The 13903-nt window shown below is 41.8% G+C and overlaps 1 protein-coding gene across 11 annotated transcripts in view; it reads left to right on the top strand.

The window, feature by feature from the left end:
* Ctps2 (cytidine 5'-triphosphate synthase 2) overlaps window positions 1-13903 on the top strand; it is a 133274-nt gene that overhangs the window by 31192 nt on the left and 88179 nt on the right. For all 11 annotated transcript variants that reach the window (NR_033143.1, NM_001358398.1, XM_006528912.2 and 8 more), the window contains 4 exons: window positions 1828-1916; window positions 4252-4346; window positions 9188-9250; window positions 9342-9385. Coding sequence is in view for 10 of the 11 variants with exons in the window: in NM_001358398.1 (NP_001345327.1) it covers window positions 1828-1916; window positions 4252-4346; window positions 9188-9250; window positions 9342-9385 (291 nt within the window). In the remaining variant the exon portion in view is untranslated. The remainder of the gene's footprint in view (window positions 1-1827; window positions 1917-4251; window positions 4347-9187; window positions 9251-9341; window positions 9386-13903) is intronic.

A 13903-nucleotide genomic window follows, 5' to 3' on the forward strand; every position in this document is an offset into this window, starting at 1 on the left:
ACAGTTAGGGATGTGGTTCAATGCTAGAGTGCTACTTGGCTTGACCAAGGCCCTGGGTTCTATCCCCAGCTCTGCAAAACAAACACAATTTATAAATCCCCAAAGAGGCAGATCGTGAAGTCCAACCACTGTATGAAAAGTTAAAGAGAAGGATTGACGGGACTTATGTAAGGATTGACTAGCCATGTAAGATTTATGATGTGAAGGAAAATCATAAATGGCAGATGGAAGAGTGTATTAGTTAGGGTTTTACTGCTGTGAACAGACACCATGACCAAGGCAAGTCTTACAAAAAACAACATTTAATTGGGGCTGGCTTATAGGTTCGGAGGTTCAGTACATTATCATCAAGGTGGGAGCATGGCAGCATCCAGGCAGGCATGGCACAGGCAGAGCTGAGAGTTCTATATCTTCATCCAAAGGCTGCTAGTGGAAGACTGACTTCCAGGCAACTAGGGTGAGGATCTTATGTCCACACCTACAGTGACACACCCATTCCAACCAGGTCACACTTATTCCAACAAGGCCACACCTCCACATGGTGCCACTCCCTGGTCCAAGGATATAGAAACCATCACAGATGGAGTCTGGACAAAGGCGAGCATAAGCTTCCCAGAGGCCTTCCCAAAATGGAGCCTCATGGATTCAGCTAGAAGCCACTCCCCTTCCCACCATGACCTGTGATAACATGTATAAAGTGCTCGATACCAGGAAGCTCAGTAGAGATTCGGTGCCCAGGTCATTTACTTTCCTTCTTTCTTTCCTTCTTCTAGCTCTTTCTTTCCATTCCCCTCTCCTTCTCTCCTTATATCTATGGTACTAGGATTGAACCTAGGACCTCACACATATCACTAAGCTACATTTCTAACCCTCTTTTAGTTTTATATTTTGAGATAGAGCTTTACTAAGTTCATTAGGTTGGCCTTGAATTCACTCTGTACCCTATAAGATCCTCCAGGAAGAGTGAGGCATTGTATGAAGGCCTCCTAGCTACCATTAACAGCTTATAAATTCTCAGGGAGGATTATAGCCTTGAGACATGGTCTTGAAATTCTGGCTGGCCTGAAACTCACTATGTAGACCTCTAACTTGCAACACCCTTCTGTCTCTTCTTGGACTATAGGCATGAACCATCACACTTGGCATTTTCTCTTTTAGTTTTTAGAAAGATTTTTGGAAGTTGGACATGGTAGTACACTCCTTTAATCTTAGCAGTTGGCAGGCAGAGGCAGGGGCAGGCAGATCTCTATGTGTTCAAGGCCAGCCTGGTCTACAGAGTAACTTCTAGTACAGCCAGAGCTACACAGAGAAACTCTGTTTCAGACAAAACAAAACAAAACAAAACAAAACAAAAAGAAGTGTTTCTGGGCGCTGAATGTGGAACTCAGGGTCTTGCATAGGTTTTGCCACTGAGTTATACCCTTAGTCCCCATCCTAATCACTTCATTTTTATCTTCATTAATATCATGAATCTCCCTCTTCCACTTTCCTGTAGGCAAGACCCCTATTAATAAACTATACTAGCCTTCCATGATTGAATAACTGTGTTAGAGAGCTGTAGTATTTTTTGACTGTTCATTTTTTTTTAGATTTATTTATTACATATAAGTACACTGTAGCTGTCTTCAGACGCACCAGAAGAGGGCGTCAGATCTCATTACGGGTGGTTGTGAGCCACCATGTGGTTGCTGGGACTTGGACTCAGGACCTTCGGAAGAGCAGTCAGCGCTCTTAACCACTGAGCCATCTCGCCAGCCCGGGTGTTCATTTTTCTTAAATGTTCCTTTAACCTGTTGAGATTTTGATGTTGTCGTTTTTGTTTTTTAGTACATAGACTCCATTGATCTGGAGCCAGTCACCAAAGCCGAGGATCCTGTGAAATTCCATGAAGCTTGGCAGAAGCTGTGCTTAGCTGAGTAAGTACAGGGACTGGCCACATGAAGAGGACAGTGCCATTGTGCTTTCTCTGTACGTAGTCCACGGTTCCAGTTGCTAGTTTTTATACACGTGGAGGAGTCAGGAGTCCTAGTGGTCTTGACATGTAACTGCCATGTAAAGGTGACCATCATGCAGCATTCATGCCGTGTTGTATTCAGGTGTGTCATATGAGCTAGGTGACTTGGGCAGTCGATGTGGTTTTATTGCGAGAGTGGGGGTGGGGTACTGCATTAGAGGGAAAGAGTATTGATTTTACTGAAAGATGCAATTCACTAATTAATTGCCAAAATAGGGTCTCGTGTAGCCCAAGTTGGCCTCGAAACTGGAAACTTAGGCCGACTTTGAACTCCCAATCCTCCTGTCTCTCCCTCCTAAGTTTGGAGTTTATAGCTGTGCACTGGTTTATGGGGCACTGGGGATGGAACTGAGGGCTGGCTGCATGTTAGACAAGCACTCTACCAACTGAGCTTGGTCCCCAGCCCTTCCACATGTTCTTGTTCTCCCCTTCTGCTTCTCTTTTCTTTCTGTAAATAACTGAGAGAACCCTGGGGCAGCACTGTATCTTTTTTTAAAAAGATTTATTTATTATACATATAAGTACACTGCAGCTGTCTTCAGACACACCAGAAGAGGTCATTGGATCCCGTTATAGATGGTTGTGAGCCACCATGTGGTTCCTGGGATTTGAACTCAGGACCTCCAGAAAAGTAGTCAGTGCTCTTAACCGTTGAGCCATCTCTCCGGCCCAGCAGTATTGTATCTTGAGGTTATCATGCCCTTCCTGGTACTTCCCCCCCACACCTTTTTTTTTCCAGACAGGGTTTGTCTGTATAGCCCTGGCTGTCCTGGAGCTCACTTTGTAGACCAGGCTGGCTTTGAACTCAGAAATACACCTGCCTCTGCCTTCCAAGTGCTGGGATTAAAGGCGTGCCACCACCGCCCAGAGTATTTTTCCCTTGAACTGCTGTCTTTTAACTTAAATCTTTGCTCTAGCAAGGACATTTTCACTCACTATGTAAAGTGGCTGTTGAAATCTTAGTTTTGACTTTTGAAAACCAGTTTCCCTCTTTCTGATGATGATAGAGCTGAAAGTTTTGTTATAGTAGTTAGGAAAGAATTGAACTCAGCTAGGTATGATCGTACACACCTGTAATCATACACTTGGGAGGTTGAGCTAGGAGGATCCAGAGCTGAAGTCCACTCTTGGCTACAGAGTGAGTTTGTGGTTAGTCTGCACTCCATAAGACCCTGTCTCAAAAAATTAACAACAACAAAAAATGGACTTTAACCATTTTTAAAAATCATCATTCATTTTATGTTTTTCTCTCTCCCTTTACATTAGGCAAGGGCTCTACCACTATGTTATACCATTCCTTCAGTAGAATTATTTTATTTTATATTCTTTTATTTACTTGTTTTTGTCTTTTGAAACAGATTTTATTTAATAGTCTAGGCTGGTCTAAAATTCTCAATCTTTCTGCCTTAGCCTCTGGAGTGCTGGGATTACAAGTATGTATCCTCACACACAGTTCTCAGTGTATCCTTTGGTTTTTGGTTTTGTTTTACTGGTGTAGAGTCTTGCTGTTTAACCATGGTCTTCTTGCATCTTCAACTGCTAGAACTTGTAATTCTCCTTCTTTTACCTTCTGAGTGTTGGATTAATATAATAGGCATGTACAGATTAATAGGCATGTACTACCATATCTGGCTCTAAGTGTGTTTTTGTTGACTGGAATTTCTCAATTACTATACTCAGAAGTTACCAAGACCTACCAGAAAAAAATATATTAAAGCCAGTTTTGAGAAACTGTCATAAGTGCCTGTAAGGTTGACCTTCGAAGATGTTCAGTTTGGTAATCTAGTCTGAAAATAGACCTCAGGCATTCTTTAGTGATTGTCCAAGCACTGAGTTTGGGAACATTGAACATAATGAACAAAAACACAAGTTTTAAAAATAAAAGTACATGTGGGCTGGTGAGATGGCTTCGTAAAGGTAAACGTCCTTGCTGCCAGGCCTGACAACGTGAGTTCGATCCCTGGTACCACGTAGTGGAAGGAGAGAACCAGTTGCTATAAGATGTTCTCTGACCTTCACACACTCACTTGCTCTTGCACACAGGCATGCCGAGACCCACAGATACACACACACACACACACACACACACACACACACACACACACACAGAGAGAGAGAGAGAGAGAGAGAGAGAGAGAGAGAGAGAGAAACATACAAACATATGCACACGGTCATTATTTAAAAATATTTAGAAATGGTGGATAGTCAACCTTACTTTCCTTTTGTGTTGATTTCAGTGGGATTCTTGTGCCCGGAGGGTTTGGAATCCGAGGAACATTGGGAAAACTCCAGGCAATTTCGTGGGCAAGGACAAAGAAGATTCCATTTCTGGGTAAAGTTTTTGTTTATTGATCCTATGAGTTTAAGTTTTTTTTTTTTCAGTGCTAGGAGTTGAAACTAGGACTTTAAGGGTAAATGAAAGGCAACTGTGCTATTGAGGTACATCACCAGCCCTTTTTCAGGTTTTTGACATAAGGTAGATGTTATACCTTAGTAGGGGTAACATGTAATAGGTTTATTCTTGTGAAGGTGTGTGAACTTAGTTTTAAAAGTCAGGCACCAAGTGGCTTACTACACGGCTTATCAAACTGAATGTAGCTCCTAGCTTGGTTTTGTAAATAAAGTTTAATTGAAACACATCCACCCAATTTGTTTTGCATATTGTTCATAGTTGCACAGTCGGAGAAGATCCAATGACTTGTAAAGCTTAGAATTAGTACTGAGTTTATAAGAAATAGTTGTCTTCTGAATAGCAAAAATCTGGAAGAAGTCTGTTTCTATAGTCTTTTTACCGGTCCTCTTAGCATTTCCAGCAAAAGCCATTCAACAGAACACTGTAATAACCTTTCTGTTGGAAAATGATGTGCTTAAGCAGTGTGTGGTTGTGCACACCTTTAATCCCAGAGGCAGAGGCAGAGAGGCAGAGGCAGAGGCAGAGGCAGAGGCAGAGGCAGAGGCAGAGGCAGAGGCAGAGGCAGAGGCAGAGGCAGAGAGGCAGAGAGAGAGAGGCAGAGAGAGAGAGGCAGAGAGAGAGAGGCAGAGAGAGAGGCAGAGGGAGAGGCAGAGGCGCAGAGAGAGAGGCAGAGAGGCACAGAGAGAGAGAGGCAGAGAGAGAGGCAGAGAGGCAGAGGCAGGGATATCTCTGAATTCAAGGCCAGTCTGGTCTACAAAGTGAGTGCCAAGACAGTCAGGGCTACACAGAGAAATCTTGTCTCAAACAAACAAACAACAAAAAGCAAAGAAAAAGAGTGCTCATATTGAAACTTTGTGTGTATATGTGTGGTACTGGCGATCTAACCCAAAGCCTTGTATGTGCTAAAAAAGCACTCTATCTCCAAGCTACACCCACAGCTCTAAGTTGAAACTTATAATCACTTTAGAGAAGATAATATAAAAAGATCAACCCATGCCACAGAGCAGCTCTGTTAAAAGTTGGTTAAACCAAGCCGGGCGTGGTGGTGCAAGCCTTTAATCCCAGCACTTGGGAGGCAGAGGCAGGTGGATTTCTGAGTTCGAGGCCAGCCTGGTCTACAGAGTGAGTTCCAGAACAGCCAGGGCTACACAGAGAAACCCTGTCTCAAAAAAAAAAAAAGTTGGTTAAACCAGATCTTATGAGTATTTTTCTTTCTTAACGAGATGAGGTCTGATTGTCTTACTGTGCTGTCTAGGCTGACTGGGAACTTCTTGGTTCAAGCTCTTCTCCTGCCTTAGCATTCAAAATTTTGGGGCTATATGCATATATCTTATCACTATACCTTCCACAGAGACAGTCTTTTGAATGCTGTTGCTTAAACTGCAAAGCCTAGTTCCTGTAACAGTAAGGCCAGATAACATGGGACCAGGCTATGCTAACAGCAGCTTTGCTGCTGGAGATTCAGGTAGGAGGGGGCAGTCCCCCACTCTATTTCAGGTATTTTGATGGGTTGGTGAACTGAAGTAGTGTGTGGTGGCATACACCTTTAATCCCAGAGGCAGAGGCAGAGGCAGGTGGATTTCTGAATTCAAGGCCAGCCTGGTCTACAGAGTGAGTACCAAGACAGCCAGGGCTGCTACCTTTTACTCTCTGAAGAGTGTTAGATGCCAGTTTTTTATTTTTTTATTTTTTATTTTTTTTAAAATAACCTGCTCTTTCCTGGATACTCCAGACTCTTGGGATTCTTTTTCCAAAGAAAAACCAGGACACTTGCTTTGTTTTACCCTGACCTAAGCTCATTTGGGCCATTGTTATTTTTTTAATGGGATGTTTAGGCTGGGGAGATGGCTCACTGGGTAACAAACACCCTGATTTGATCCCCAACACCCACATTAAAAGCTAGGTATGACTGCATGTGCCTATAACCTTAACACTGTGTGGTGGGGTGTGGGGGTGTGTGGCGAGCAATCCATGAGGATTGCTGGAGCTCGCTGGCCAGGTAGCCTAGCGAATTGAATTCTCAAGCTCCAGGTTCACTGAGAGACTCTGCATCTAGGGAATAAAATAGAGATTGATAATGCAGGACACCCAACTTATTCCTCTGGCCTCTGCACTTGGGAATGCAACCTCACCCTGCATGTGCATATATGCCATGTCCACATACAAATAAAAAAGGCTCATGCATATTAGTTACTTCTCCATTGCTATGACAAAACAACATGGCCAAGGCAATGAAGAGTTGTCTTATAGAAGGTTATAGAAGGAAGGGTTGGGGGGGGGGAGGTAGGGTTATAGTTCCAGAGAGATAGGAGTCCTTTTATCGCCATCCTGGTGAGGAACATGGCAGCAGGCAGGCAGGCATGGCACTAGAGCAGCAGCTGAGAGCTCACATCTTGATCTGTAAGCAGGAAACAGAGAACGCTAATTCAGAACAGCAAGAATCGTTTGAAACCTCAGTCAGAGCCTGCTTGCCTTAACACTTCTTCCAGCAAGGAAAACCTTCTAGTCACCCACTAAACAGCCTCCAACTGGAGAACAAATTCTTAAAGGTATTGGGGGCCATTCTTATTCAAACTATCACAGAGTGTTTTCCTACAGTGTGTTTTATATAGCTAAGGCTGGCCTCAAAGTTGCTATATAGCCAAGGATGACCTTGAACTCTCCATCCTATCTGCACTTCCCTGGTGCTAGGATTACTGATAGGTGCCTGCTTATGCCATGTTGGGGAACGGAACCTGGAGTTTTGAGCATGCTAGGTAAGCACTCAGTCAGTTGAACTATAGCCCTAGCCCCTCACTGTTCTTTTTAAGTCTCTCTCTAAACTCAGTTTCCCTCTAAACTTAGGTAAAGCTCCTGATGTGATTTTCATTGTGCAGAATGTTTGCAAGCTGTTCTCGTGCTCTCTCTCTCCCATGCGTATGCTCTTTATCCTTTTAAACATATTTTTGTACAGTTAAAGGTATGTAAGTTTAGTAAAGACAAAAACAAACACTAAGTGCCCTGTTTTGTTTTACCTGCATGTATGTCTGTGTACCACATGGATACCTGGTAGTCTCTGAGGTCAGAAGACATCAGATTCTGTAGAACTAGAACCCCAGAGGGTTGTTAGCTGCCATGTGGGTGCTGGAAACCAAAACTGGCTCTTCTGCAAGAATAACAAGTACTCTAAACTGCGATGCCATCTCTCCAGCCTCAAGTGCTCTGTTTTACACAGTACAAGTTATTTCTGATCTGTCAATATAGAAAATATATGTGAAATAGCCAGGGAAATTCTTCTTGCATTTCGGCTGTTTTGTTGTTGTAGTTGTTTGTTTTTGTGTCTTGAGATAGGGTTTTTCTGTGAAGCCCTGGCCGTCTTGGAACTTGTTCTGTAGACCAGGCTGGCCTCAAACTCTCAGAGATCCACCTACCTCTGTCTCCCAAGCACTGGGATTAAATGCTTGCACTACCATCACCTGGCCATTTCTGCTGTCTTTATCTTTTCAAGCTTTTGCATATGTATATATTGTATGTTGAACATGTTTTTATTATATCCCTATCCTCAAGTTAGCCTTGAATCTGCTATGTAGCTGAGGCTAGCTTTGAATTCCTCCTCCTCCTGCCTACACCTCTCATGTGTTAGGATTACAGGTATGCACTTCTGCTTCATAACATTATGTCTCTTTATGCCCTACCCATATGGAATTTTCTGAAGTTCCTTGAACACTCAGCCATTTCCTGCTTATCCTTTTCATCCTGGCATGCTGGTACACTGATGGCTTCTCCCTTTGCATCTCCTGGATCACGTGTATATGTCTGTATAAGTATCTGGAATCTGGAATGCTCATTGCTGTTTATAGGAGGGAGTTGGTTGGCTGCAGTGACTGTGGAGATAGGCGCAAAAGCATCTATATGGCAGTGGGCCTCATCTTTACTTTTTAAGATTTATTTTTATTTTATGTGCCTGAGTATTTTGCCTGTGTGTGTGTGTCTGTGTAGCACATGCATGCAGTGTTCTTGGAGGCCAAAGAGGGCATTGGATGTTGGATCTTCTGGAATTGGAATTACAAACATTTTGTGCCATGCTGGTACTGATAACCTGGGTCCTCTGTAAGATCACCAAGTGCTTCTAACTTTTGAGCCACCTCTCTAACTCACCTCTGCCTTTCTTGAGCACCTGCTCAGTTTTGTTTCATTTCATGTCTTCTTCCCTGCTTTCTGCCATCCATCTGCCCACAACATGGGTGCCAGCCCCTGCTGCTGCTTTTATCCCTGAGATTAGCAGCCCCACCTCCTTAGGTGGGCATCCTTAGACTAGCCAACCTCAGGTTGCCCTGTGGCCAAAGCTATATTTTGGTTGTGAAATCTCGAGAAGCTGAGATGTGAAATCAGCACAAGGAGACTTCCTCTCGAGGTGGGGGTATTGTTAGGCATGCTCCAAAAGACTCAAGGTCTTTGAAACAACTCTGCAGCCCACATAGGTGCCTTGGTTCAAGAGCAGCTACAATAGATGGCATATTTGTCTTCTGGGTGCTTGTCATTTCCTTGTCTGCCCTCCAGGTGCTTCTTGTTCACCTCTGAACCTTAGGTTTGTTCCTTTAAAATTTTAAGCCCTGTTACTTGCTACACTTCCGGGAACTATTCTGGGTGCCAAGGGGATTGCAGGGAACAAAACAGGAAGTCTTCCTCTCTTGAGGTCTGCATTCTAAGAGACTGCAGGGAAACACTTGAACCCAAAGTGTCCTTAGATACAAAACATGCTCCTGTGCTTCTCCTAATAGGAATTTGCCTTGGGATGCAACTGGCAGTGATTGAGTTTGCAAGAAACTGCCTGAACTTGAAAGGTAAGTCCAAGGTTTGTTGAGCACCATTTATTTAAAAACAAGAATGTGTCAGCAATATTGGTAAATCACTAAACTTCTTCTTTGTCCTTAGATGCTAATTCTACAGAATTTGAGCCAAACACTCCAGTCCCATTGGTAAGTGGCTTGGTCATCTTTCTGGTTCCAATTTTTATCGGTCTGTTTCAGTTCTTGCCTAAATCACTAAGGGGTAGCTATTGTTTTTTCCTAGTAGTGCCAGAACTTTAAAAATTCCCAGCAACCACATGGTGGCTCACAACCATCCGTAATGAGATCTGACTCCCTCTTCTGGAGTGTCTGAAGACAGCTACAGTGTACTTACATATAATCAAAATAAACAAATCTTTAAAAAGAAGAACTTTAAAAATTATATATGAACTTATTACAACCTATTATTTTTGCTTCAAACTGCTTTTTTTTCTCACTAGTCTATCTTGCCAGCTGTGCTTTGAAGAAACACAGTCCAGCCTGATTTGTGTTTGCAACAGCTTTCAAGCTTAATGTTTAGGAAAGGATTAAATTGGCTGTGACAACAATTTATAACAGCTAATATAAATAAATGAGCTGTCCCATCTCCAGACTTGTCCCCCGTCTGCCTGTTTTCTACATTGGTGGCCATCTATTTTTCTAAAAGAAAAGTGACAACCATTGTGGTACTGGTCCTTATCTGTCAAGATTGTCATGGGGCTAGAGAGATGCCTAATAGCTAAGAGTGCTTGCAACTCTTCCAAGGACCCAAGTTTGGTTCCCAGCACCCACATTAGGGAACACATAGCTACCTATAACTCCAGTTCTAGGGATCTGACACTTTCTTCTGGCCTTTGTCAGCATCCATATATGTGTGCACACAAATAAAAAAATGGTTGTGGTTTTGTTTCTTTAAAATAGGATCTCATTATGAAGCCCTGGTTGGCTTGGAACTTGATATGTAGATCTATCTGGCCTTGAACTCAGGGATTCTTGCCTCTGTCTTTCAAGTACCTGACTATAGGAATTTTTTTTTAAAGTCAAGATTCTTTACTGGTCCATGAAGGCTCTCCCATTTTATCGTTTGTTTGTCCCATGTCAATCCAGTTCCTCCCATACTTAGGGTTTCTAATTTGGATGATCGAAGTAGTACTTTTCAGTTTTTTCAGGAATATTCCCTATGCCTTAGATGTCCTCTTATAATTCCCCCCCCCCACCCCGAGACCTCAACAAAACCAATGAAGAATTGAACCAGTTATTTTACGAAGGCTTTATTTCTGTGCCTTTGCTTTCTTGCCACTCATTAAAAGAGCTTGACTTTCATGCTTGGCATTGGCCTTTGGCTTGCCTGATCATCAGTTGCCTGTCTGTGTACGTCCCGCTACATCCCTGCTGCCAAACACACCTATCTAATATCAGTGGTTATACTCTTCTTTGTTGTTTATTTTTATTTTACTTATTCATATGTGTGTGTGTGTGTGTGTGTGTATGTGTATGTGTGTTGTTTTTCTTCTGTTGCTATATGTTCTGGGGAACAAACTCAAGTTGTTAGGCTTGTGTGTGGCAGGCATTTTGTTTTTTTATGGTTTTTAAGGGTTTCTCTGTGTAGCCTTGGCTGTCCTGGAACTCACTTTGTAGACCAGGCTGACCTTGAACTCAGAAATCCGCCTGCCTCTGAGTCCCAAGTGCTGGGATTAAAGGTGTGCGCCACCATCACCCGGCAGGCATTTTTAATTTACTGAGCTACCTCATAGGCCCTTGTTTTGTTATAGATGTGGTCTCTCCCTATCCTAGGCTTACCTAGGACTTGCTCTGTAGCTCAGACTGGCCTCAAACTTACAGCAGTTCTCTAACCATGGCCTCTCAATTTGGGAGTCACTGGTAGGAGCTGCCATGACAGTTCTCTGTGTGGTTTTTGAAGAATTATGTTTTATTTAGTTTGTTTGTTTTTGTGTGCACTCACACATGTGTATAGGTGCATGCGCCACAGCATGTGTGTAGAGGTCAGAGGATAACTTGTAGGAACTGCTTCTTCTACTATGTGAATCCTAGGAATCAAACTCAGGCTGTTTAAGCTTGAGGCCTGTGCCTTTACCTGCTGAGCCATCTTGCCTGTCCTGATTATGTTGTTCTTAGCATCCTACAGATTTGGCTACTTGAAATGTCTCTTCCAATGTGCTTTAGCACTTTTATAGATCTCTGTCACTATCATGGCAGTCGGTTTTGGGTCACTTCATTACTTAAAAAAGAAATTCCAAGGTTTGGGATGTAGCTCAGTTGGTAGAATGGTTGTTCGGTATAGACAAAACCCTGACTTCCATCTCCAGCAGTGGGTATCTTAGGCATGGTTGTGCATGTGTGTAATCTCAGCCCTCAGGAAGAGGAGGAGGCGGCAGGAAGATGAGAAGTTCAAGGTCCTCCTCAGTTGTATGGTTAGATCAGAACTGACCTGAACTACAGGTCTTGAGACCCCGTCTCAAGAAATAAGGAAAGCCCATATGCTTTAGCAGACATCAACCTCATCCTCTTTCTAGGTGACCTTTGATCTACTTTCTATATCCAGATTTGTCTACTGTAGTTAATTTGTATAAATGGAACCCTCTACTATATGGCTTTTTGTGACTGGCTTCTTTCATTTGGCATAATACACCCCTAACCCCCCAAGACAGAGTTTCTCTGTGTAACCCTGGCTGTCCTGGAACTCACTATGTAGACCAGGCTGAACTCCAATTCAGAGATCTGCCTGCCTCTGCCTCCCAAGTGCTGGGACTAAAGGCGTGCACCACCATTCCCTGACTGGCATAACACTTTCAATGTGTATGGTGTAGCATGTCTCACCAATTCATTTCTTTTTTTTTTCTTTCCATTTTTTATTAGGTATTTAGCTCATTTACATTTCCAATGCTATACCAAAAGTCCCCCATACCCACCCACCCCCACTCCCCTACCCGCCCACTCCCCCTTTTTTTTTCTTTATGTTTTTTTCATTATTTTATTTTTAACATATATAATAAATAAATGTAATAAACCAAATACATGGACAAGTAATATAAGAATCATGCAATCATCTCAATGGAAACAAAAAAAAAAAAGAAAAAATCTTTGATAAGATTCAACATGCCTTCTTAACAAAAGCCCTAGAACAAGTAGGAATGTAGGAAACATATTCCAACATAATAAAGGTTATGTATGACAAACTCATGGCCAATATCATCCTAAATGAATGAAACCATTAATAAGCCCCATTAAAATCAGAAATGGGAGAGGACTGCCCACTGTCCCTACTGCTCCTCCGTAATGTGATTGAAGAATTAGCTGGAGCAATAAGGAAAGAGAAGGGATACAAATAGGAAAATATTAAGTCAAATTATTTTCAATTGAAGATTATATTATCTTATGCCCAATGTTCCCAACATTTGTCTAGAAAAATTGTAGAAATTATCAATAATTTTAGCAAAGTGTTATGATACATAATTGACTTACAAAATTTACCAGTCTTAATACATATGAGTAACAAGCATGTTGAGAAAGAGATGATGGGCAACAGTCCTCTTCCTAGTTTCTCAAATAAAATAAAATATTTAGAATATACATAACAAAAGAGGTAAAAAAAACAATGAAAACTTTAAATGTGTGAAGAAAGAGATTAAGAAACATACTAAAATTTGAAGACCTCCCAAGTGTATAGCTTGGTAGAATTAACATTGTGAAAAAAGACCTTCCTACCAAAACAATTTACTGATTCAATGAAATCACAATCAACATCCTCACCTCATTCTTCACATAAATAGAAAGAAAATCCTCATATTGATATGGAACAACAAAAGACCCACAATAACCAATTAATCCTAGATAAGTGTTTGTTACTTTGCATTTTGCTCATTTTAAGTTCTAAGTGCATCTAAGACCCCAACTTTTATACATCTGTTTCTATTATTAAGTCGATTTTGTTCGATATTATAATGGCTACTCCAGCTTCTTTCTTGGGACCATTTGCTTGGAAAATTGTTTTCCAACCTTTTACTACAAGGTAGTGTCTGTCTTTGTCCCTGAGGTGAGTTTCCTGGTGCAGCAAAATGCTGGGTCCTGTTTACGAATCCAGTTTGTTAGTCTATGTTTTTTACTGGGGAGTTGAGTCAATTGATGTTAAGAGATATTAAGGAAATTCTGTTCTTTTTGTTGTTCGAGGTGGAATTATGTTCTGTGGCTATCCTTTTTTGGGTTTGTTGAAAGATTACTTTCTTGCTTTTTCTAGCATGTAGTTTCCCTCCTTGTGTTGGTGTTTTCCATCTATTATCCTTTGTAGAGCTGGATTTGTGGAAAGATACTGTGTAAATTTGGTTTTGTCATGAAATATCTTGTTTTCTCTGTCTATGGCAATTGAGAGTTTGGCCGGGTATAGTAGCCTGGGCTGGCATTTGTGCTCTCTTAGTGTCTGTATAACATCTGTCCAGGATTTTCTGGCTTTCATAGTCTCTGGTGAGAAGTCTGGTGTAATTCTGATAGGCCTGCCTTTATATGTTACTTGACCTTTCCCCCTTACTGCTTTTAATATTCTATCTTTGTTTTGTGCATTTGGTGTTTTGATAATTATGTGACAGGAGGAATTTCTTTTCTGCTCCAATCTATTTGGTGTTCTGTAGTCCTCTTGTATGTTCATGGGCATCT

Source organism: Mus musculus, chromosome X (genome assembly GCF_000001635.26).
Source record: "Mus musculus strain C57BL/6J chromosome X, GRCm38.p6 C57BL/6J".
Classification (NCBI taxonomy): Eukaryota; Metazoa; Chordata; class Mammalia; order Rodentia; family Muridae; genus Mus; species Mus musculus.